Source organism: Doryrhamphus excisus, linkage group LG18 (assembly GCF_037039965.1).
Source record: "Doryrhamphus excisus strain RoL-2023G ecotype Guam linkage group LG18, RoL_Dexc_Guam_v1.1, whole genome shotgun sequence".
Taxonomy (NCBI): Eukaryota; Metazoa; Chordata; class Actinopteri; order Syngnathiformes; family Syngnathidae; genus Doryrhamphus; species Doryrhamphus excisus.
In genome coordinates, this window is record NC_136374.1 from 8,435,327 (window position 1) to 8,460,436 (window position 25,110).

General features: G+C 39.5%; 1 protein-coding gene across 1 annotated transcript in view; it reads left to right on the plus strand.

Annotated features, from left to right (window-relative positions):
- Window positions 1-6,173: 6,173 nt before the first annotated feature.
- Window positions 6,174-25,110, plus strand: part of LOC131105867 (zinc finger E-box-binding homeobox 2) — a 43,265-nt gene continuing 24,328 nt past the window's right edge. The window contains exon 1 of the mRNA XM_058054293.2: window positions 6,174-6,315. Coding sequence (XP_057910276.2) covers window positions 6,258-6,315 — 58 coding nt within the window. The 5' untranslated portion in view covers window positions 6,174-6,257. The remainder of the gene's footprint in view (window positions 6,316-25,110) is intronic.

Sequence of the window (25,110 nt, forward strand, 5' to 3'; positions counted from 1 at the left end):
TTATTGCATAAAAACAGCATAGAGCTGCTGTCCTATAGAGGAGCTCTGATTAATGATTAATTTTGCGGGAGCTCCTCAAAAATAACAGATTACTCCCATCATATAGATCTGATATTTGAGTAGGATTTTTACTGTAAGTCTTTAAAAAGAGAAGAGAGCTGCTGTTATATTAAACATCTTTGACTAGTGTTTTTGCAGTAGATTCTCCAAAACAACACAACACTCTTGTCATGTATACAATCTTTGACTAGTGTTTTTGCACGACATACTCAAAAACCGCAACTCATTTCTCTCATGTAGAGGATCTTTGACTGACCCCAAAACAGCAGATCATTTTTATGAAAAACTATATGATCTTTGACAAGCTTTTTTGCAGTTATTGCATAAAAACAGCATAGAGCTGCTGTCCTATAGAGGAGCTCTGATTAATGATTAATTTTGCGGGAGCTCCTCAAAAATATCAGATTACTCCCATCATATAGATCTGATATTTGAGTAGGATTTTTACTGTAAGTCTTTAAAAAGAGCAGAGAGCTGCTGTTATATTAAACATCTTTGACTGGTGTTTTTGCACGAGATACTCCAAAACAACACAAACAACACAACACTCTTGTCATGTATACAATCTTTGACTAGTGTTTTTGCAAGAGATACTCAAAAATCGCAACTCATTCCTGTCATGTAGAGGATCTTTGACTGGCATTTCCCCCCAACACAGCAGATCATTTTTATGATATACTATGTGATCTTTGACAAGCTTTTTTGCAGTTTTTGCATAAAAAACAGCACAGAACTACTGTCCTATAGAGGACCTCTGATTCGTGTTTTTGCTGTAGAGCCTCAAAAACCTCTTTCATCTTTGACTAGCGTTTTAACTTTAGATCCCCCAAAACAGCAGATAATTTTTGTGATACTATATGTGATCTTTGACAAGCTTGTTTGCAGTTGTTGCATAAAAAACAGCATTGACAACCTCTGATTTGTGTTTTTGCGGTAGATCCTCAAAAACAACAGTGCTTCTGTCATATTGAGGATCTTTGACTAGCTATTCTGCAGTTGTCGCTTAACAACAACATAGTGCTGCTGTCACATACAGGATCTTTGACTAGCGTTTTTTGCAGAGCTTATTTAAACATCTTAAATTATGATAGTGTGTTTACTTCCTGTTTTTAAATGTTGCTACTTTTTAAAAGGGAGCCAAAGGAACAGTAAATGAGACATAATAGAAAATAAGCTATTTAAGACGTCAATAAAACTAGTGCTCGTGTGTGTTGCAATAAATGTGTTCCGGATGGGTGGACAGGAAGTGGTGTCGGGGTTTCAGATTTGATTTTTAGCTGGATTACAGTAGAAACAGTAGCCTGTGTTATGATTATTATGACTACTGCTGTAGGTAGATGGTTTATACAGGAAAAAGAAAGGGGTAGGATTAAATCGAATCTGCTTCTTCCTACTTCTTTTCAGGCATGTTGAATTGTACAAATGTTCCAAGCAAATAAAACCATGACCTCTATTAGCAGCTCCAGCTAAAATGCTAAAAGCTAACAGTTTGCTCTCCACCCAAAAGAGATAATGAGCGTGTTTGTGTCAGTTTAGCGTCAACACCAGCAGCCTTAATGGAAAGTTGTCAACGCTTCTTCGCCGACGCGATGCGGCGCTCCTCTCTCCTGTGAGGTTACAAATGGAAATGCCAAAATAAGAAAGAGAGCTTTTTCAAATGCAAAGAAGTGGGCAGCATAATGACTTTTCTGCCCTTTTCTTGTGTCCTGCCATTCAGAAGGAGGCTTTTGTCACTTAGCTCGGCATATAATTAACTCCTGCTTAATATGCTGTTTAAAGGTTCGCCCTCCCCTGGATGGAAGCTTTGAACCCTTAGACCACAGACCGGGACAAAACCCCAGTGGGACTGCTTCCTTCGTGCTCCTCCTCGTGCATGTCTGTGTGTATTTGTGTGTGTGTGTTTTAGAGACAACGTCAAGATAGTATATTTGCATTGTTGTCTCACCGATCACAACATTGAAACCACAATAAGGATTTTAACGATAACTTATGTGTTCAAATGGCCTCCCTGGAGATCAGCAGCACTACACTGTTCTTAAGCAATGCCTGAACAAACACCAGTCAGAGATCATCTATATTACAGGATCTACTGCAAATACACTAGTCAAAGATCTTCCATATAAAAACACTAGTCTAAGATCCTCCTTATGACAAGCTCAAGCTATTTTTGAGGATCTACTGCAAAAATGCCTGTCAAAAATCCTCCTTAGGACAAGAGTGCATTGCTCCTTTTGATGATCAACTGCAAAAATGCTAGTCAAAGATCCTGACAAAAACAAGGACCTTGACAAAGCAAGAGGCGTACTCAGTTGGCTTCCTGCGGGACAAATTCTGCTTATAAATGACACAATTCATGTCATAACTTGGGAAGAATGGCTTCCCTGTGTGTGTGTAAGGAAAACGTGGTTATGGATGTTTGGAAGGTGTCTTTAAGTCACAAGGCTCTCACGCTATTATACTGACAATAGGGTCTGAAAGGCAGGGTGGCCATCACGCATCCCACATGTATATACATCCATACGTGCTCCCAGGACCTCTGCAGCACCTCTGCACCTTTGTGACCCTCATCTGTCGCAAAGTTTATTACCCCCAACACCCCCCTCAGCCTCCCTTCTTTCTCTCCTCCTTCTCCTGCATCCATCCCACCAACAAAAGGCCCAAGATGACCCCTTCTGTCCCTCTTTTTTTCACCCCTTTTTGCCCCCTCCCTGCCTGCCTGCCTCAACCGCCTCCTTCTGTGTCACCAGGATGCTTTCTCTTCCTAGAATGTATTTAGAAACAAATGGATTCAATTGCATTATGGTGGTATAACGTTGTGTTGAATAAAAGATTCTGATTAAGTATTTTCATGGATTTTTATTGATAATATACTCATTGGACATTTCATTAGGGATACCACTTTTATGTTTCTATCCACTTGTTTGTAATTTAGCTTTAACTAATTTTCATTGTGGAAATTGAACTCATTTCCATAATAATCTGTGTATGGAAGGGTAGAGCATTAGCCAAAAATACCAAGTAGAACTTTAGTGCAGATCTGTATAAAGGCGCCAGTCCATTTGAAACATTTCCTTGCTTAATTGGTGAAAATGTGGAAATCTATTGAGGTGAACAATGCTAACAGTGCTAATCTGTGCTAATCTGTGCTGTTTCCACTGCTAATATGCTAGTAAAAGAACCTCTACATGACATAAACACACTTGCAGTAGGTCCCTAAAAACAGCAGCTCTCTTGAGGTTACAGTCAAGATTCTTTGCTTAGCGTTTTTGTTTTTAAGAAGGTCCTTAAAAACAATAGAGCACACCTGTCCTATAAAAAGTAATTTTAGCTGTAACAGCAACGCATCTCTCTCATATAGAAGATCTGTGACATGTTAACAATAACATATTTGAATGAATGACTTTGCCTTATTCATGCAAGCCACCGTCCATAATGAGGATAGGAAACTCAATTCCTTTTACTGACTCCAGTTATGAAGTGAATCGGTGACTCGATTCACTCATCACACAGCGCAGGCGCAGAAACTCACACATGCACAACAAATTCAGCAGCCAAGCTGTATACGCAAAAGTCTAGTCATTCTTTGAGAACCCGTGAGTCAGTGGAATTTAAGTCTTTGCCAAATACTCAGTCAGTAAAACTTGAGTCCTTGTCGAGCACCCGTGAGTCACTACAACTTGAGTGTTTGCTGAACACTGGTGAGTCTGTAATACTCGAGTCTTTGTCAAACACAGGTGAGTCAGTAAAATGCTAATCTTTGTCGTGCACCCATGAGTCAACACAACTCGAGTCTTTGCCGAACACTGGTGAGTCAGTAAAACTCAAGTCTTTGTCGAACACTGTTGAGTCAGTAAAACTCGAGTCTTTGTCGAACACTGTAGAGTCAGTAAAACGCTAATCTTTGTCGTGCACCCGTGAGTCAATACAACTTGAGTCTTTGTCGAACACTGATGAGTCAGTAAAACGCAAATCTTTGTTGTGCACCCGTGAGTCAATACAACTTGAGTCTTTGTCGAACACTGATGAGTCAGTAAAACGCAAATCTTTGTTGTGCACCCGTGAGTCAATACAACTTGAGTCTTTGCCGAACACTGGTGAGTCAGTAAAACGCGAATCTTTGTCGTGCACCCGTGAGTCAATACAACTTGAGTCTTTGTCGAACACTGATGAGTCCGTAAAACGCGAATCTTTGTCGTGCACCCGTGAGTCAATACAACTTGAGTCTTTGCCAAACACTGGTGAGTCAGTAGAACGCGAATCTTTGTCGTGCACCTGTGAGTCAATACAACTTGAGTCTTTGCCGAACACTGGTGAGTCAGGAAAACTCAAGTCTTTGTCGAACACTGGAGAGTCAGTAAAACGCTAATCTTTTTCATGCACCCATGAGTCAATACAACTTGATTCTTTGCCGAACACTGGTGAGTCAGTAAAACTTGAGTCTTTGTCGTACAATAGTGAGTCAGTAAAACGCTAATCTTTGTCGTGCACCTGTGAGTCAATACAACTAGAGTTTTTGCTGAACATTTGTGAGTCAGTAAAACTCGAGTCTTCCGTCGAACACTGTTGAGTCAGTAAAACTTGAGTCTTTGTCGAACACTGATGAGTCAGTAAAATGTTCATCTTTGTCGTGCACCTGTGAGTCAATACAACTAGAGTCTTTGCTGAAAACTGGTGAGTCAGTAAAACTCGAGTCTTTGTCGAACACTGGTGAGTCAGTAAAACGCTAATCTTTGTCATGCACCTGTGAGTCAATACCACTAGGGTCTTTGCTGAACATTTGTGAGTCAGTAAAACTCGAGTCTTCCGTCGAACACTGGTGAGTCAGTAAAACTTGAGTCTTTGTCGAACACTGATGAGTCAGTAAAACGCGAATCTTTGTCGTGCACCCATGAGTCAATACAACTTGAGTCTTTGCCGAACACTGGTGAGTCAGTAAAACTTGAGTCTTTGTCGAACACTTGTGAGTCAGTAAAACTTGAGTCTTTGCCAAACACTGGTGAGTCAGTAAAACTCAAATCTTTGTGGAGCACACGTGAGTCAGTCAAACTCTAGCATCATCGAGATCCCGTGAGTCAGCAAAACTCAAGTCTTCACAAAGCACCCGTGAAATTCTAGCTTGTGTCCAGCCCCCATGTGTGTGTAATTTAGCTAGCGGTAGCAGGGCTGAGTAAGCGAACGAGTTAATGGAGTACCCTTGAATCTTGATTTAGCAAAAAAAAAAAAAAAAAAACTTGCGGGTTTTGAACGACTCCTCCATGACTTCCACATCTCATTTTGTGGTCCCTGGAACAACAAACCCTGAATTAGAACATTTTCACTTTTTGGGTCCTTGGACCTACTGACATTTGAAGATCATAAAAATAAAAACATTAATAAATGAATATTTGTATGCTTATGACAAATACACTAAATCAATAAATTGAATGAAGGTTGAACACGTGTACCTAATGTTGTGGCCAGTGTAATTTTTTTGTGCATGAATGTTTACTAGGAACACATTATGCACCCATGAGTGCATTATGCAACCCCCTCATGTACTTTAGATGTAGGGGGGGCTACCCAAGAAAACCAAGGTGGGGGTCCTCCTGAGCAAAGTTTTTTTTTTTTACTTCGGATGTTTTTTTCAGTTGCAAAACAGATTAGGGTCCAGGTTGCAACACAATGGCGGCTCAATGCACCACTTCCTACAGCCATCCACGCCTGAATGGGGGGCACGGCGGGGTCCTCTGCAGGGTACTCGCGCGCAGGTGCGACGTGCACTGCAAAAAGCCATAAACAACACATGGAATGGGGGGACGGTGGCGTGGAAGGTGGCGTGGGGGGGCTACCTGCTGCTGTCATTATTAACTTGCAAACTGGATAATTCATTATTGAAGCGACAAAAAAGTTGTTACAATTTCAAAAAAATGAAAAGCCATCAATTGTAATCTAAGTCAAAATGTACGGAAAAGGTGTTTGGGGGTTCCAACCTGAGTATGCGACGTCATCACATCCACGACACCCCCCCCCCCCCCCTTTTCCTCGTGGAGTCGCATGGGTGTCCCGCTGGCTGCCACTCTCCCTCTCCTCCCTCTCTCCTTCCCTCTCGCCTCTCCTTCCATCTGTGGCGTCTTTTTCCCCTCCTGTCCCACAAGGCTGCCACTCGGGACAAGCACACAAACTCTCCCCGCTTCACGGACTCCCCACTCGGCGTGACCATGACAGAGGAAAGTCGGGGCAAGAGGAGGAAACAAGCCAACCCGAGGAGAAGTCGAGGTAGGAAGAAGTGATGGATGTGAGGAGGAGGAGAGCGCGAATGTTTAGCTTTTTTTTTTTTTTTTTAAACTGTCTATAATATTAGTCAATGTCTACAACGGCTTTAAATGGCTTTATGTTCTCCGTGGGTTGACTTAACTTTGCTTCAAGCTGAGGTTCTCCAACAGGTGGCTGGTGAGCTACCAGTACAACATCACAGGCTCATCAAAGTGCATACATAAAGTGCCTTTTTGGCATTTTTATGACACATTTATCCATATCTTTCATGATAGTTCTCTTTTCATGTAGACCTCAATTGCTCTATTCATAGCTAGCTGTCAGCCATCTTGGTGAAGGCTTGTGTTGACGTTATATATATTTATTAGGAATGTCTCAAAATGTTGAGATGTGTAATCTAATCAGATAATACAAAAAATAGACTGTTAATGTGATACATAACTGTAAACTACTAAATTTATTAAGTATTAAGGAAGTTAGGGTAACTTGTTGTGAGATATGACTTCCCATTGTCCTACCATTGACTTAAGACAAAAGAAGGCAAAACTCTATATCTTCTTTATTATTTATCAAAACTCAATAAAATGTTCAACAATTATAGAATTCAGTCTATGGAAAGTATTACACGGCTTTTTATCTGAATTGACTTGACTTGTGTAATGTAGCACACAGATGTGCTACATTTAATTAGCATGACAGGACATACTTCCCGGTCAAATTGGAATTTTGCATTGTCGGATTTTGCTAAAGTGTCACGTGAGCGCTAGTAAACAGTAAAATGTTCAACACTTATAGAATTCAGTTTATGGAACGTATTACACGGCTTTTTATCTGAATTGACTTGACTTGTGTAATGTAGCACACAGATGTGCTACATTTAAAGTTAGCATGACAGGAATTACTTGCCGGTCAAATTGGAATTTTGCATTGTCAGATTTTGCTAAAGTATCATGTGAGTGCTAGTAAACAGTAAAATGTTCAACACTTATAGAATTCAGTTTATGGAAAGTATTACATGGCTTTTTATCTGAATTGACTTGACTTGTGTAATGTAGCACACAGATGTGCTACATTTAAAGTTAGCATGACAGGACTTACTTGCCGGTCAAATTGGAATTTTGCATTGTCGGATTTTGCTAAAGTGTCACGTGAGTGCTAGTAAACAGTTAAGTTTGAACGGGTTGTATTGTAAATTCACTTTTTAAAAACGTACGCCTGCATGTCAAATTGATGGGGAAAGTTGATAAACCAGTATAAAATACATACAACATTCACAAACAGTGAGAGGTTTTCTGGGATTGGAGATCCCAAATCACACAAATTGCCCGACAATTAAACGTGAATCACTTGAAGTTAAACATTTCTCCAAGTAAAAGAAACATCAAAATGTATTTGTGCATGCATCATTGACAACAACAATTGGCTCCCTGTTGTTTTTCCTTTGGGCAAAAAGTAGCTGTGGTATAGCGTGAACTGCTGGAAACCCCCAGCTTTAGCTAATAGCTATGTGTACTTAATACACAACGCCCACTTTAAACTATTATAAATATCCTGGGAGTCTGTATGGTGGCGCAGTGCTTAGCAGCTCAGGAGAGTCGGGTTTGAGTCCCCGCTGGAACATGTGTGTGGAGTTTACGTGGGTACTGTGGCTTCGTCCCACATTCCAAAAACATGCAAAGGCTATATATGCGAATGTGAGAGTGAATGCTTCGCCCTAAGTCATCTGGGATTCGCTTCAGCTCACCTGCGAATGAGGATAAGGCCGAGTAGAAAATATATAGAAGGTCTCTAGTAGTTGTCACAATCATGGGGGTTACGTTCCAAGAGCCTGAATGCACAAGAACCAATTTCAGGGCATAGCCGAGTATGATACTATAGAAGTTACACAACGTCACATCTTTCAAATCATCTTCGTGGAGGAAATATTGCATGAATTCACGACAGGATTAACTAAATTATTTACGATTTCAAACAAAGAGAATAATACATTGGCAAATATGGAAGGGTACTATTGCTGAACCGTAAATACGTAACTGAAGGGGCTTAAAATAGGAGTGGCCCCCAGTTTGGAGACCCCTGCTTTAGCTAACAGCTACAGTATATTATGACACCACTTTCTGTCCAGTCATAACTTTAAATCATTACAATGAATCAATAATTACTTAAATGTTCAATTTTAAACCAAAAACGTTTTTGTTTTCTCCGTTCTCTCACAGTAAACTATAGAAGTCATGTGGAGACTGCTTGCGACATCATGCTTCTGATGCTTAAATCGGTTATGGTGGTCACGAGTAATGACAAGATATTAATAGCGCGGATAATTGGATAACAATCTGAAAACCTTTTTTGCTTTGCTTTGTTGCTCTTCTATACTGTCAACTAGAGGATGGAAGGATTTTTTGGGGAGGATTTTATATTAATTTATATTTTTAAAGTGGATCGGATCGATTGAAGTGTAGAATTAATAGTTCCACCTTGTAGCTTTTTTCTCTATCTTTACCGAACACTATTTCAGCGGGAAGATCAGGTGTTCTCAAACAGGAAGTTGTAATGACGGAAGGTTTGGAAGGTCTCCTTGGCGTTATCACACGACTCCCGCTAGCCAAAGCCTTAGTTGCACTGTGTTACAGTTACACTTCCTGTCCCTCATTTAATGTGTCCCATGTGGGAACTTTGTATGCCTCTTTTGTCAAAAAATCAGATTACGACAACATGTACCATTACACCCCTATTATATATTAGGGCTGCAACTAACTGTTATTTTCTTAATCGAGGAATCGCTAAAGTGTTTGGCTCAATATGAACAGCTAATGGTTTGGTCCGCAGCATATCAGCAAAGAGGAATCAGTGTTTTCCAAAGTCAAACACAACGGTAATATATGCTGTCATGGATGACTAAGGAAATTAAAATCATTCATTGAATACCAAAATAGTCTGTCAATGAATTGGCTAATCGATTAATCATCGAGTTATATATTGATGAGAATATTTGTGCGGTTCGGTCCTTGAGACTGAACCAACAGCACCCCTACTGGTTGCAGCCAAGTCGTCCACTCCGTTTATAACTTCCTTTAATGTTCCTAAAGAAGCTAAAATCATAGCATAAAAGCTCCAGACCTAAACAAAAATGTGTTTCTTTTGTCACCATGACTTAGAAGACACACACACACACACACTGTGTGTGTAAAGGTGCCTGTGCAAAGCATGGCATGTGCTTGTTTGTCCCTGATGTTAGCGACATGTAACCGCCACAAACCGCCACGGCTGTTTACTCCTACGCTCACAGTTTATTTAAGCGTCTCCTCGTTTCACTGCCAGGGTGTCACCCGAGTGTGAGCAATGACACACACACACGCATACACACGATGCCACCTTTGACCGCCATGTTGCAGTTTGTTGACCGACTGCATTCAGTTGGCAGATCAACAAAAAGAACATACTTAATGTATGAAACATGCAGCGTTAGTCAGTCTGTTCGATATAATAGGACGTTTTTATGCATAGTTGTGTGTTAAAGATCCTTGATACATACAGTATATATATATATGTAAAAAAGAAGAAAACAGGATTCTGGCAGGTCCTAGTCTGGAGACAGCGATCCGAAAGGGATTCTTTCCAAACCAGACGAGAAGAGAAAACCAATCTTTGCTTTCTCTGAGGCGCCGATCGATTGTGCAGTCTGCAGTAAAACTGTCAGTGTTCAGCAGTATCAAGCAAACCTGGGGAAATTAGCACTCTTTTGTGTTTTGGCCCACAGACAGCGGTCGCCCTCGCTCCAGTCAGAAATGATGACTTTTTGTAGCTCCACATCCAAACCATCACTTACAAGTTATTTCATGAGTCACGATAATATGGCTTCATAACAGCGATAATGCTGCCAGATGTCAATATAACCATCAAATGCTCTTTTCCTCCTCTTCCACGCTTTAAATGAGGACAGGTTTGAGAGTGTTAGCAATGAAAATGTTTAGTTTTGATGGTCCATTAGCTTGCAAAAGTAATAATCGCATCTCTGTCACTGCAGGAGTGACCCCAAATGACCTCCTTCAGTGGTCTGTAGTATTGGCTGACCAGCCATGACACTTTATGTTAGCGCTAGTCATGGTTCAGAACTATGCATTCAATATGTAAATGTTGAATTTTGCACTTGAAGGGGTAGCTCTGAAGGCGTCTTCTAAATATTTTTGTTGCTGTTTGTGTACAATTAATTAAAAAAAAACAAAAAAATGAAATGAAGATTTTGGAGAGGCATGAGACAAAGACACAGCTGCACGTTCGCGATGCATCTTGGTCAAGGGTTGGGATTAAGATTAGTAACCTGAACCCTAACCCTGGATTAAAAAAATGTTTTTTTCAATTTTCCTCCAAAAATAGGCTGTTTTTCTCCAGAAACCACATATCATTCACCCTAAGCCTGTGATAATTTATAAATATGTGATAATACAAGTAAAATATACATACTATCTTGAGATTTTGTACTTTTTTCAATGGTCCTTGAATGCATCGTTGCTGTGAAATGTGAAAAGTGAGGGTTCTTGAGGGGATTCGAATGTAATGCAGTCATCCCTCGTCACTTTGCCGTTCAAATTTCATGGCTTCACTCTATAGCATTAAGAAAAAATATATTAATAAGTCATGTTGTTGTGGTTGAATATTAATTAAAAAAAATATGCATATTTAAGCAAATATTGCATATTTCTGCCTAAAGTAAGCATTTATCATAAAAATGGCTCAATTAACTAAAATACTAATATAAGGAATTTGGAAGACGCATTCAAATTGTAATATGTATAGTATTACAATTTGAAATATGTATGTACACTGGTCACTAGATGTAAGTAATGTTACTGTAATGTTTGGTGTCAGACTTGATTGCCGGAACAACAGGCTTTTATTGCAGGTTTGAATGAGCTCACAACAGGTATAATAATTCAAAAATCCCTAATAAAAACACAAGCTAATGTTGCTTCCATATCCCTCAGCAAGTTGAAACTCAACACTAAACACTGCACGTCACTTCCTGTCCGCCACTTACACTGCTCCCCTCGGGAACACATTTATAGCAACACACAAGCACAAGTCTTATTTATTCATGGCTCAGATGGCTTTTATTATGTCTCCTATATTGGGTAACATGAATGTTAAGGTAACTATTTCATGTCTTGAGGGTTCTAATAATGTTAAAAAGCGTATGTTAACTACAGAAATATTTGATTTATAAATAAGTAATCCTACCTTACGGAAATTCACTTATCACGGTTGTGCCTGGAACCAATTAACCACAGTAAATGAGGGAATAAATGAATGACAACTTTTATTGCAAATGTTGATCTGAAATTGGAGGGAAACGTCAACCAGGAAGATTTACATAGGAATGGGGAGTGCACTGTGTGTTATTAATAGACTTTCATTATTTACTGCTGGTCTCGGAACCTTACCCCCATGAAAGCAGTCCTCTGCCAGATTTTTTTAAAAGTTGATCTTTCTTATATCAGTCAAACAAAGGCCTGAAAAAGCAACAAAAACTGTCTGGGATCCACATTTTGGCACTTGTTTTCTTCAATATACTGACATAAGGTCAACATGAATGCGTACCTATGCTAAATGCCCTTTAAGTGTGTTTAAAATGAACACTTGTATACATTAGAAATAAAGAAAAAAATGTTAATTGTTATAGTGTAGGGGTAATATAGAATAAAGAATAAATTTGAGAAAAAAAGTCAAAATTGAGAAAATGAGCAGTGGATAAAGGTTCATCATAATAATAATATACATTGTCACCTATAACACAAAGCTGTTTTTGTCTTGAAATACGTGTAACTTGTTGATCTAGCTACAAAATGTGAACTGTCTACCAAGTATCTAACATTGTTGCATGTTGAGGAATAAAATATAGGTATAAACCAATGTGAGATGTTTTAAAGGACACAATTAAACAAAAACAAGGGAAAAAAACAGAAACTAAAAGTTTTGAGTAACAAAGGTTTAAATAAGTCCATTAAAAAAACATTTATATTACATTCTGTGTAATTTTTCTAGTGCATAAAGTATATCCTGATATATCACGATATGGGCATGCAAACTGCCTCGGTGGAGAACATCTGAGCGTTCCTCACTGTTGCTGTAAAGTTTTCATTGCAAGTTAAAGGTAACGCGCCATCATGTCCAAAGTCTGTGTGCATCTTTTCCTTTCCTTTGAAGCAGATGAAGGGGTTGCGTTCCACATTTAGATCCTTTGTGTTGTCCGTCGAAGAGCCTTGCCATGTTGTCGAGCTGATTCGTCTTTTTTTTTTTTAAAAAAGAGCTGCCTCGCTCCCTCCTTTTTTTCTTTTTTCAAGTGCCAATTTATTTAAACTCCTTTCCCCTTTTCTTCTTTCTCCTTCATTGATTTCCAAACCCCAGTCTTTGTGTGCAGCTGGGGCCCAGCTGTGTAGTCTGTGATGGCGTATATATATCTACATATATATATGTGTGTGTGCACATACATGTGTGTTTGTGTGGCTTTTTTTGGCACATTGCTGCCACAGTGAGCATAGCACACTGTACACAAAAGGACCACGGCCGCAAAAAATGAAGAAAAAAAAAGGAAGGAGGGGGGCTTGGAACAAGAGAGACGGGCATACTTGTAGTGGAAGAGTAGAGTAGCGGGGTGGGTCTTTTGCATCAGCGCTGTGAGATGAGCGAGACAACAGTGAAGAGGACTGGCACCGCTCTTCATTACCAGGATGTTTCAGAGGGGCTCAGCTCAGGCGTCAGAACCAGCAGGGAGGAGGGGAGGAAGAAAGACGGGGATGATGACAGAGGTGGGGTGATGATGTGGTTGACAGAGTTGGAGAAGTTGGGCAGAGGGCGTGCCAAGTTCCCACCAAGACGAACAGTTCATGCTGTTTTTTCATGTTTCCATTGTCAGAAGTTTGTTAGATTGTTGCAGCGAATTGCTGTTTTGGTAGCAACCACAGTGTGTTATGGTACCGTTTCTATTGTCAGCATTAGAACCTGAGAACATGGTCAACGTAAGTAAACAAACTATAAACTATTTGTTTATGATATACATGAAAAATATACATGTTATGTAGTATTCAACACTGGTCACTAGGTGTCAGTAATGTTTCTGTACTGGTCGGTGAGACAAACCAGCAACGGTCTTGATTGCTGGAGCAACAGGCTTTTATTGCAGGTTTCAAAGATCTCACAACAGCCACAATAATCCCTAACATGGTCTACTGTTGTAGCCGTAACAAAGCTAAAACTCGATTCTGAAACATTGATGTCAATTCCTGTCCACCACCCACCCAGCTCCCCTAGAAATGGAACACATTTACAACACACACAAAACAAGTTTTATTTGTGTCTTAAATTGCTTATTTTTGTTATTACGTAGACTATATTTAAATCAGTTTACATTTTTGAGACTCCGTTTTTTTTATACCAGCATAGAGTATGTACTTTTGTTACAGTAAATAAAATGTCTGTTAATTAAATTTAAAAAACTCCTTACATTTATTGATGCAATACATCATTTCAGACACAGATGAAGCTTGGCTAACGTTTCTCATGCGGCGTTAGTCTCTGTACACATATAATCGTATTTTTTTGCTCATAAAATGGAATTTGGGCTGCACGGTGCTTGAGTGGTTAGAACGCAGGCCTCACAGATAGGAGACCCGAGGTCAATTCCACCCTCGGCCACCTCTGTATGGAGTTTGCATGTTCTCCCCGTGCATGCGTGGGTTTTCTCCGGGAACTCCGGTTTCCTCCCACATTCCAAAAACATGCTAGGTTAATTGGCGACTCCAAATTGTCCATAGGTATGAATGTGAGTGTGTTTGAATGTGAATGGTTGTTTGTCTATATATGTGCCCTGTGATTGGCTGGCCACCAGTCCAGCAGTCCACAGCTGGGATAGGCTCCAGCATCCCCCGCAACCCTTGTGAGGATAAGCAGTAGAAAATGAATGAATGAAAATGGAATTTGCATTAAACAAGCAGTAAAAAGAAAACACAGTGAAAACACACTCATGGAGCCTGAGTTGCATACACACAGCCACACTAGCATGCTCTGCTAAACTAAGATAACACGGCTTGCTTCTATTCATGCCCCCTAAGAGAGGAGTTTCAACATTTTTTTGTCAACTTTTGCATGTTTCAACATGACATATTTAGCTTGGGGGCGGGCTAGTGTTTGTGATGAGATTAACTTCAATTGAGTGACATTCTGACGATATTTCATTGATAATTACTGCAAGATTTAACTGTTTTTATTGGCCAATTCCGTCCACAATTCCATCCATCCATCCATCCATTTTCTAGACCGCTTATCCACACAAGGGTCATGCTGGAGCCTATCCCAGCTGTTCTCAGGCGAGAGGCGGGGTACAGCTAATACAGGGGTGGCCAGCCAATCACAGGGCACATATAGACAAACAACCATTCATACTCACATTCATACCTATGGACAATTTGGAGTCACCAATTAACCTAGCATGTTTTTGGAATGTGGGAGGAAATCGGAGTGCCCGGAGAAAACCCACGCATGCACGGGGAGAAAATGCAAACACACAGAGATGGCCGAGGGCAGAATCCATTAACATGGATATGATAGGGCCCTACATATTGTCTTAACATGAGTGTGAAGGTGCCAATAGGGTTGTTATTTTATGTCAAGAGGACTCTAATAATGTTAAACACTGATTTTAACCAATTAACTACGATAAACAAGGGATTACGGTACTTGAAATAGGAATGGGAATAGATTGGGTGGGATGCAAGAGGGCGCTTTTTCTCAAAGTTTGTTTTTTGGTTTCATACTTCTGTCGTTCCTGTTTGGGAACACTCGGCCTTCAAGGTGAAAAACATAAACAGAAGAAAGACAAGTGGATAAAACAAAAGCAGTGTGCCCCCATTGTTCAGTAGCGATGTGGAACAGCCTCCTCCTATACTTACGTGTATGTGTTATTTCGTATTTATTTATGTATTAGGGCCAGATTGGTGCCGTGACCCGGATGAGCGTAACTCATGCCAGCTCGTGTGATGCGCCGCAAGCTAACACCAACATTAAATGGACCAGTGGCGAGCTGAACCGTACACTGCTTTAATGCGCGCTCATCTTTGTCTCTTGGTCGTTTAGCGCCGTCTCAAGTGTCGCACCATTCCTCCATGTTAGCGCTTGATCCCAGGGGTCTGTTCTGCAGCGATGGGGAATCCCTTGATTGAGTCGCTCTGCTATGTTCTCACATGTTTATTCAATTATGTCTCATCAGTCCCATGTCTTCCTGTACATTCCTGCCGCCGCGTCTGCTGCCACACTGTCCGTCCGCTCCAAAGGAGGAATTATTTGGAAAGATTTACTGTGCCAGTGCGGGATTAGCGCATGTGAAAGCAGTTTTCCCTGTAATTGCCCTCTCATGACTTCTTTGGACGTTATATCGTCGTACATTACATCCAAATATCCGTGTGGAATTTTGAAATCTAAGATAGCTGATGGCTGTAGTTCATCTCCAGCAAGAGTAAACAACATCCAAGCACACAATAGTGAACACATGACTTTATGAGGAACAACTGCGTGTTCCTCACGAGGTGTGTGAAGCGCTAACTCGCTCGCTTATTTTTTATTTTCACATCAAAGCTCACACAGACATCATTTTTCATTCTCCTCATAAAATTATTAGGACTTCCTTTGTCATTGCATTGGCATGCTCCTTGCTCTTAGTTCTATTTCTAGATCTACACCCCCCCTCCACCATGACATCCTGTGTGTTTTTCATATGCTGCACATGTTTGACAAAAGAAAGCGCTCCACTTAGACCGATTGTGCATATAATTTATAGATATGTGCCGTTTTATCACACCTCACACGGGACTTGGAAATGCCGCTTCAGCCATCGGGTGTTAAAAGACCCAGATGGGTGGCAGGGTGGGGGGTGGAGCTCAGTGGGACTTAATCACCCCTCACACACATGCAAGTTCAACACTTACAATTTTTTACAAGAAAAAAAGGCTTAATATGAATGCGATTGAAGTCGAAATGTCCATCCATCCATTTTTTATGGAGATTATCCTCACTAGGGTATGCTAGAGCCTATCCCAGCTGACTTTGGGCGAGAGGCAGGGTACACAAATGACCATTCCTATGGACAATTTGGAGCCGCCAATTAACCTCACACGCATGTTTTTTTGGAAGGAAACCGGAGTACCCACACACAGAGATGCCCAAGCGGAGATTCAAACCCATGTCTTCCCGATCTCCTGACTGTGTGGCCTACATGCTATCCAGTCGGAGTCAAAAGTCAAAACTATATTAAAAATTAAGTCACAATATAACAATAAAGTCAAATACTGCAAGAACAAAGTAAAAATATTACCAAGGAAATGGATTTGTCAACAAAATTCAAATATAAGAAGTAAAAATTCTATGAGAAAAAGGTTGGCATTTTATTCCATAAATATAAAAGGTTAATAAACGTTTTATAAGAAAAATATTTTAGTTCATGTCAAAGTCCAAACATAAAAAAGTAGTAATTGTATGTGAACAAAGTCTAAATATTATAAGCATAAAATTAATTGTCAACAAAGTTCAAAAGTAGTCAAATAAAGCAGTTCCTAGTGACACAGCGTACCCTTAACTAATAGCCAATGTAAAAAACGGACAAAAATAAATTTTTGTATTTTAAATATAAAGTTAAAATTTGCTATAATATTTGTTATTTATGTGAATAAAGTCCAAATATAAGGATGATGTAAAAAGTAGTGAACATCTTATGAGAAAAAAATGATATTTATCTCCAAACATAAAAATAAAGTCAAAATTCAATGAAGAAACATTTTATAGGAATGTAAATATTATCTAAATATTATATATTATATTATATAAATATTTTATGTGGAAGTCAACTTGTCTGTACAATGAATCTCTAGATTACAACAATACATTTTTTACATTTACCAGGAAAAAAGGCATAGGCTTTTACACTGCACGGTACATGCAAACATACGTCTGGTGCAATGCTTTATGGTGGAAAGGACACAACTGGTGGCAATGGCCAAATACTATGTACACATACTACAGGTGGACTTGGACTCCTAACTCCTTCATTAGAGAGGGAGAGAGAGAGAGAGAGAGAGGTCAGCCAGTGGACTCCCCCTCCATTTCTCCCACTCTCTCCTTGTACCTGCGATCACCAGGTACCACCTTTGCCTGACCCAGCATCCCACACACACGCACACACACACACACCTGCCAGGGAGTGAAAACATTCCAGGCCATTAAATTTTTTTTACACCTGTGATAGCCGAGTAAGGGCTTTAAATTTCATATAAATCTATTTGAGTTCCCTTTTAATCATGAGTGCAAGCGTATGTCCTGCACGTGTTTGAAAGGACTTGATCAGCAGGAAGAGATGGTGATTGATATGATAGGGTGCAGTATATCATGTTACAGTATATCACATGTTTGCTTTGTTTAGAAGCGTTTAGGGGGGGAAGGTGTTTAATTTCAACATAAAGTGGCGATACATGAAAATGAAAGAGAGAGGAGGACTCAATGGCGTTTCTGAGGTTTGTGCAAAATCCACTTTTTTAATTTTGTGGCTGACTTTGGTACCTCAAAGGGGGAGGGAGGGGAGTATAGATGTGATTATATAGTGTGTGTGTGTTCGACATTGCTGGAGGGGTGAAGAATGGTTTGTGTGTGTGTGTGTGGGGGGGGCACTATAAGACCACTGGGCAGCATATCAGAGGGACGAAACGTCATCTCTCAGGCCGCGTTCACACTTGTGGTTAGGTACTCTGATGCAAGGCAAAAGTTTCAAAAAGGATACTTGGTTTGGTTGTCTTAGGGTTCACACTGGTATTTCATCATCAGAGGCTGCGAAATATATAGAATAAGCACTTATTTGGACAGGTTATTATTATTCATAATTGTGAGCATGGACATCTGATTTCCTTCATGTCTTTTCTACTTTTTTGCCATTATGGATGTAAGATCTCTTAGGTCTTAAAGGGGACCTATTATGCTCATTTTTCGGCCCTTTGTAGATCTTCCAGAATCTGCACCTATTCCAGCTGTATTTCCTGTCTATTTTAATTCATTCCACCCACGGCCCGCCTCCAGCCATACCCACTCCACTGTGATCGGTCACATTCCCAAGCATTCCCAAAGAACCCTAAGACTTATTATGCAAATTATTTTTTTTCGGCCCTTTGTAGATCTTCCAGAATCTGCACCTATTCCAGCTGTATTTCCTGTCAGTTTTAATTTATTCTACCCACGGCCCGCCTACAGCCATACCCACTCCACTGTGATCGGTCACATTCCCAAGCATTCCCAAAGAACCCTAAGACTTATTATGCAATTTTTTGTGCACTTTGTAGATCTTCCAGTATCTGCACCTACTCCAGCTGCATTTCCTGTCTGTTTTAATTTATTCCACCCACGGCCCGCCTCCAGCCATACCCACTCCTCTGTGATCGGTCACATTCCCAAGCATTCCCAAAGAACCCTAAAACTTATTATGCAAATTTTTCATCCCTTTGTAGATCTTCCAGAATCTGCACCTATTCCAGCTGTATTTCCTGTCTGTTTTAATTTATTCCACCCACGGCCCGCCTCCAGGCATACCCACTCCGCTGTGATCGGTCACATTCCCAAGCATTCCCAAATAACCCTAAGACTTATTAGGCTAATTTTTGGGCCCTTTGTAGATCTTCCAGAATCTGCACCTATTCCAGCTGTATTTCTTTTCTGTTTTAATTTATCCCACCCACGGCCCACCTCCTGCCATACCCACTCCGCTGTGATTGGTCACACTCCCAAGCGTTCCCGAAGACTTCTGGACTACTGCTGAACCCCATTTTCATATTTTGTCAGTATATAGTAGGAGCTACTGGTTGTTTTTGCAGGACTACCTGTGTTTAAACAACTTGAGTAGACCACTGACTGGTGGTGGGAAAAGGCTATTAACAATGCTAGACATCGGTGAGCTTGTAATTTCCCTGTATGCACACTCTATAATGCTACACAGACAACGGCTTACTAACACAAAATAAACACATTTAGCTTGCGCTTGTTACAAAGTAACATTGCAAAGCCATCGGACTTCAGCCCATATTTTTCTCTTTCTGGCTTGGAATCATCAACGTCAACCACTTCTCCTTGATACCTGACGCTTTAGGCAATTTAGCCATCTGTTAAATCTGAACAAATATGTCCTGGAAGAAGCCAATGCTCCTTGCTAACCGTAAAACCGTAAAATCGCCGACAAAGCTGTGTAGCGGGAGGCGGGGTAGGCGTGATGGGTGTTTTGTTGGGAGGCGGGGCCTACGCTTGTGTTCAGGTATCAGGTGATCGATTTCGCACTTGACCATAGGAACCGTACTAGTGGAGCAAAGCCATCAGAGTTCCTTTTAACCACAGCAAACGTGAATTGCGAAGGCAGCTTTGATGATAGTTGAAGTCAGGAGTAGCACTGAGGTACCAAAGTGTCCAGGCTTCATTCTCGTTGAGAAATGACTTCTGACACTTTCTCTTTTTTTTGTCCCCCCTCTGCACTTTTAGAGCATTTCTGCTTTTTGTCTTTACCCTTCTTTTGCCTCCTTTTCATTTGTTTCCTCCAGATCCTTACCATGTGTGTCAGCTCTCCTGGCTGCTGTCGCTGTGGTCATTACATTTCCATTATTCTCATTATTCTTGCATCCATCCATTCACCCGTGCATGCATCCAGTCAGCTCAGGTCTCCTCCATCCCTGTCCCGTCGCCATCACTGCAGCCCTAGCCCACCCCCCCTGTACCACTGACATTGCATGCTGTACCCCCCCCCCCATCAGAAAACCACTTCAAACAGGCAGCACCATCAAAGCCCACAGGCAGCCAGCCAGCCAGCCAGCAAGGCAGCAAGTCGGCCAGCCTTCTGCTTCGACTTAAAATTACTGTCGTCCCAGTCGCGAAGCTGCTTTCCTCTTCTGATACACATCAAAGATCCTCTTAAAAACCTTCCAAGTTTGAAAACCTTTCTCTTGTCTACTCATTCCTGAATGGACCCCTTTCCTCATTCGCTGTCCCTTCATCATTTTCTTCTATAAAGACTTGTCAACTTTTGCTACATACGCAGTTTTCCCTGACTCTAATTAGCCTCTATTTACAGACAATGGGTCAGCCTGTGCTTGCACATCACACACACACACGCACACACACAGTCAAAACTCATCAAGTGCAAGTCAGTATGCAATAGGAATTATTTTACAACCCCCACTCAATCAGAGGTGCATGACCACAAACACTTTCAAGTGTTGAGCTCATACTTTTTGAGTCTCTCTTAATACACGGGCCATTACAAAGTATCCGCAAAATAAAAGAGGACGTGGATGGAGGGATTAAACACATTTACATCAGAAGGACTATAAAGTCATAGAATTACTATTCAAAAAAAGTCATAAGGCAAGAATGAAGTTGAAATTTTACAAGTTGAAGTTGAAACAGAGACATGAATGAAGCTGGATGAAATTTTACGAGGAAAAAAAGAAGCCGTAATACCATGCAAATAAAATTGAAACATTACAAGAATAAAGTGCAAATTTTACTATGAAAAATGTCATAATACTATGAATAAACTTGAAGAATAATGTCCAATACTCAGTCATGGCACAAGAAAAAAAAGTGGTATTTTTATGGGAATAGAGGTGGAACATTACAGGAAAAGTTATCGTTTTTACAAGAAAAACATAATTTTTTGTAATTGCAGTCTAAATAGTATTCTAAGAATAAAGCCAATATTTAATTAGAAAAAAGTCATTAAGAAAAGAAAGTCATAATATTACAAGAAAAATGAAAACAACACTACAGGAAAAATTATGAAAAAATTATGTACTATAAAAAGGTATTAATGCTACATGAATCAAGTTTAAATATTATAAAGTTAGGTAGTAAATTAAAGGGAAGCTTCAGGGTTAAGAGAAAGTCGTAATATATTATATATAGTTTGTTTTTGGATTAGGCTTAGACAATAAAGGCAGAACATTATGAAAAAAGCTATAATATAAAAAGTCATAATTCTACATTAACAAAGTCTTAGAATAAAAGAAGAATAAAAGTTTTTCAAGAAAAGTTAATTTCAAATGAGTCGAAATATAAGATTTCAATCAATATTTAATGAAAATAAAAGTTATACTACAGGAAAAAAGTGATACTATTACAAAAATTTTTTTAATGACAATAAAAAGAAAGCTGGGATAGGCTCCAGCATGCCCTCGTCAGGATAAGCGGCAGAAAAGGAATGAATGAATGAATGAATGAATAAATAAAAAGAGTCAATATTTCAGGGACAAAGCTGGAACAAGAATAAAGGTAAAATTTTATGAAAAAAGTGAGAATAAATTCTAAATATTATCAAGTAAAGTCAAAATGTAACGAGAAAAAATATTTATGAAAATAAACAAAATATTATTAATATATTCAGAATAAAACTATAATATTGCATGAAAAAAGTCAGAATATTACAAACTGAATTAATTTTATTTAAATCTCCAATACTATAATAAATAATAGAGCAATACTCTATAGCAGGGGTGGGCAAACTACGGCCCGGGGGCCACATCCGGCCCTCCAAGTGTTTGAATACGGCCCGCCCAATCTTTCCAAAGTATTTCATTTAAACTCAACATACAACCTGGCATCATGGCCTGAGCCAACCTTTTGATGGTTTTATCAATTTCGTTTTTTGACATGGTCTGTTGTTTACAAAGTGTTCCTGAAAAAAGGGACACAAGCACATAATAATAATAATAATAATAATTATTATTATTATTATTATTAGATTATTATAATTATTATTAGAACTACTATGATTATTATAATTATTATATTAATGCTAATTATTATATTAATTATACATAATATTATTGTTATATTTGCATATTTTACATAATAATAATATAATAATTATAATTTTAATTTTATTGTAATTATTTTTTAATATTTTATTATTTTTAAAATATTTAAATATAAATATAAAATAATAAATAATAATAGCAGATTGCATGACAATTTTACAGATACAATAATACCAGGTGGACTGTTACGTGTAAAATATATAGTCTGCCCCCCCGTAAATTTTGTCATATCAATGCGGCCCGCGAGTCAAAAAGTTTGCCCACCCCTGCTCTATAGCAATGCTTTCAGCAGGGTGTAACACCAAAACCCGCCAGAGGGTGGCGCCCTGCCTGTGTATGTAGCAGAAGAGGTGCCATCAAGTCACAGCAGCCTTCCTGGTTCCAAAAAGTCACATGAGGACTGCTGTGAACGTCCTGGTGTTGATTTGAGTGATGACTTGTTGTTTGTTCCCCCGCATACATATGTAGTGAACGGCCATCATCTTATTGTTATTAGGAGCTACATTGTCCCTTTAAGACCACCACATTGCCCCAAACTCTCAGAATGGTCTTATTTAACAAAGTTATTTACAGATGTTGCAAAGAGACAAAGCCAGCCGCGGGATGCATATTTTGCGACAGAAGGCAGCGGCTCTTGAACTAACCAAATCCCACAGTGCATAGCTGTTCATTTCAGCTCAAAGAGACTTTTTATTTAGCGTGCACCCCTAGTAAAACAACTTCAGAACCTCGTTTCGTCCGTCAGAGAAGGTTTTAATATTCAAAAGGAACCACTATTGTGTGTTTTTTTTCTCTTTCCTTACGCCGGCGAACAAAATAAAGAGCCACATCAGAGAACTGGAGCAGTCCCTGAGCATTTTCATGTGTAAAGAAGAAAAAAAAAAAAGAGAGCGATGAGGGAAAACAAATTTGGATGGGGGATATTTATAGAGTGGTGTGTGAGAGCCTTTGCAATGACGGGAGCCTAATGAAGTGGAGCTTTGCTTTTGATTCATAGTGTGGTGAGCGATGTGGGTCCCTCTGTGACTTGCTCGTGCATTCCAGTGCCGGTCCCTCGCGACACGGAAACCAGCTAGGGCCACATGGGAGGGATGCGGGCCAAGTCCAAATGCTGCACGTCTCTTAACCAAGCTAACCTTTCCTTGCAGACGTCAGGCCTGCTTGAACCCGGTGGCCAGGGTCTAGTCATAATGGACACTGTTGTAGGATCCGGGGTCACATGTTATCACGCAACAGTGAATTTGTAACAGTAAAAGTCCTTTTACTAAGCCCGACTGGGAACACGCTATTTTGTGTGTCTGCAGCTTTAATGCTAATGAGCTTGGTCTTCTCCGACAGAATGTGTTGCTACGAGAAGTATAGCTATGTGGAACATTACAGGAAAAGTTATCGTTTTTACAAGAAAAACATAATTTTTTGTAAATGCAGTCTAAATAGTATTCTAAGAATAAAGCCAATATTTAATTAGAAAAAAGTAATTAAGACAAGAAAGTCATAATATTACAAGAAAAATAAAAACAACACTACAGCAAAAATTATGAAAAAAATTATGTACTACAAAAAGGTAATAATGCTACATGAATCAAGTTGAAATATAAAAATAAAGTCAGGTAGTAAATTAAAGGGAAGCTTCAGGGTTAAGAAAAAGTCATAATATATTATATATAGTTTGTTTTTGGATTAGGCTTAGACAATAAAGGTAGAACATTATGAAAAAAGCTATAATATAAAAAGTCATAATTCTACATTAACAGTCTTAGAATAATAGAAGAATAAAAGTTCATTTCAAATGAGTCGAAATATAAGTTGAAATATAAGATTTCAATCAATATTTAATGAAAATAAGTTATACTACAGAAAAAAAAAGTGATACTATTACAAGACATTTTTGTTGTAGGATCCGGGGTCACATGTTATCACGCAACAGTGAATTTGTAACAGTAAAAGTCCTTTTACTAAGCCCTACTGGGAACACGCCATTTTGTGTGTCTGCAGCTTTAATGCTAATGAGCTTGGTCTTCTCCGACAGAATGTGTCGCTACGAGAAGCATAGCTATGTGAGCTATAGTGCTAACGTAACACTCAAGCTAGGTTAGGCTATTAGCTTAAGAAAGCATCCACATTTGTGTGCCACTAACTTTATAGGAGTTGATAAATGATCCCGAATCCGAGTCGGAAGTGGAGACGGTACAGTCCGAAGAGGTTATTCAGGACATCTCTCCGTTCCCGTTTGAGGCATTGCTAGCAAGTAAACAGCAGAGCAGCGCTTGGGGGAATACCAGGGGAAGCAGAGCTTGGGCAAGGGTAGAAGAAGTCTGCCCCTCTGTGACATCACAAAGGGGCAGTTTTACCACGCCTTCTGAAACAGAGCGTTTTGAGCCATCCCAAACTTCTTTCAGGGCTCACTTTCAAATGTGCAAACCTCATTATCTGAAATTTTGGCACCATTTAACACGAGAATACAACGTTTTAACTACATTTATAGGTCAGAAAAGTGTATTAGGCCCCCTTTAAGATATGTATCAAAGACCTTTTATTGGAGATTTTTCCTATGTATTTACTAAAGTACTGGAACGTCACTTTGTAGATGTCATATGACATCAGTCAGCTGACATTAAGACCCCCCTTTTCACTCACTGTTACTCCCCCGCGGCAATGATTAAGTGGTCAACAGACAACTCAATAAGCCGTACACAGAAATACAACTTTCATCTTTATTACTTAGATTACAGACCAACTAATTGAGCAGTAAGATGCCTCTATCTACAACAAAAGCTGTCTGTTCACTTGCAGTAGCTACTGTATGCAGAAAAAAAGGCAATTATTTAGACTATTATTGACTGTTTATTGTTTGGCTCTTCTCTGTGTCCTGAACTCAGCTATAGAAATGTCTGTTCTGCATTGCTTGCATGTTGGG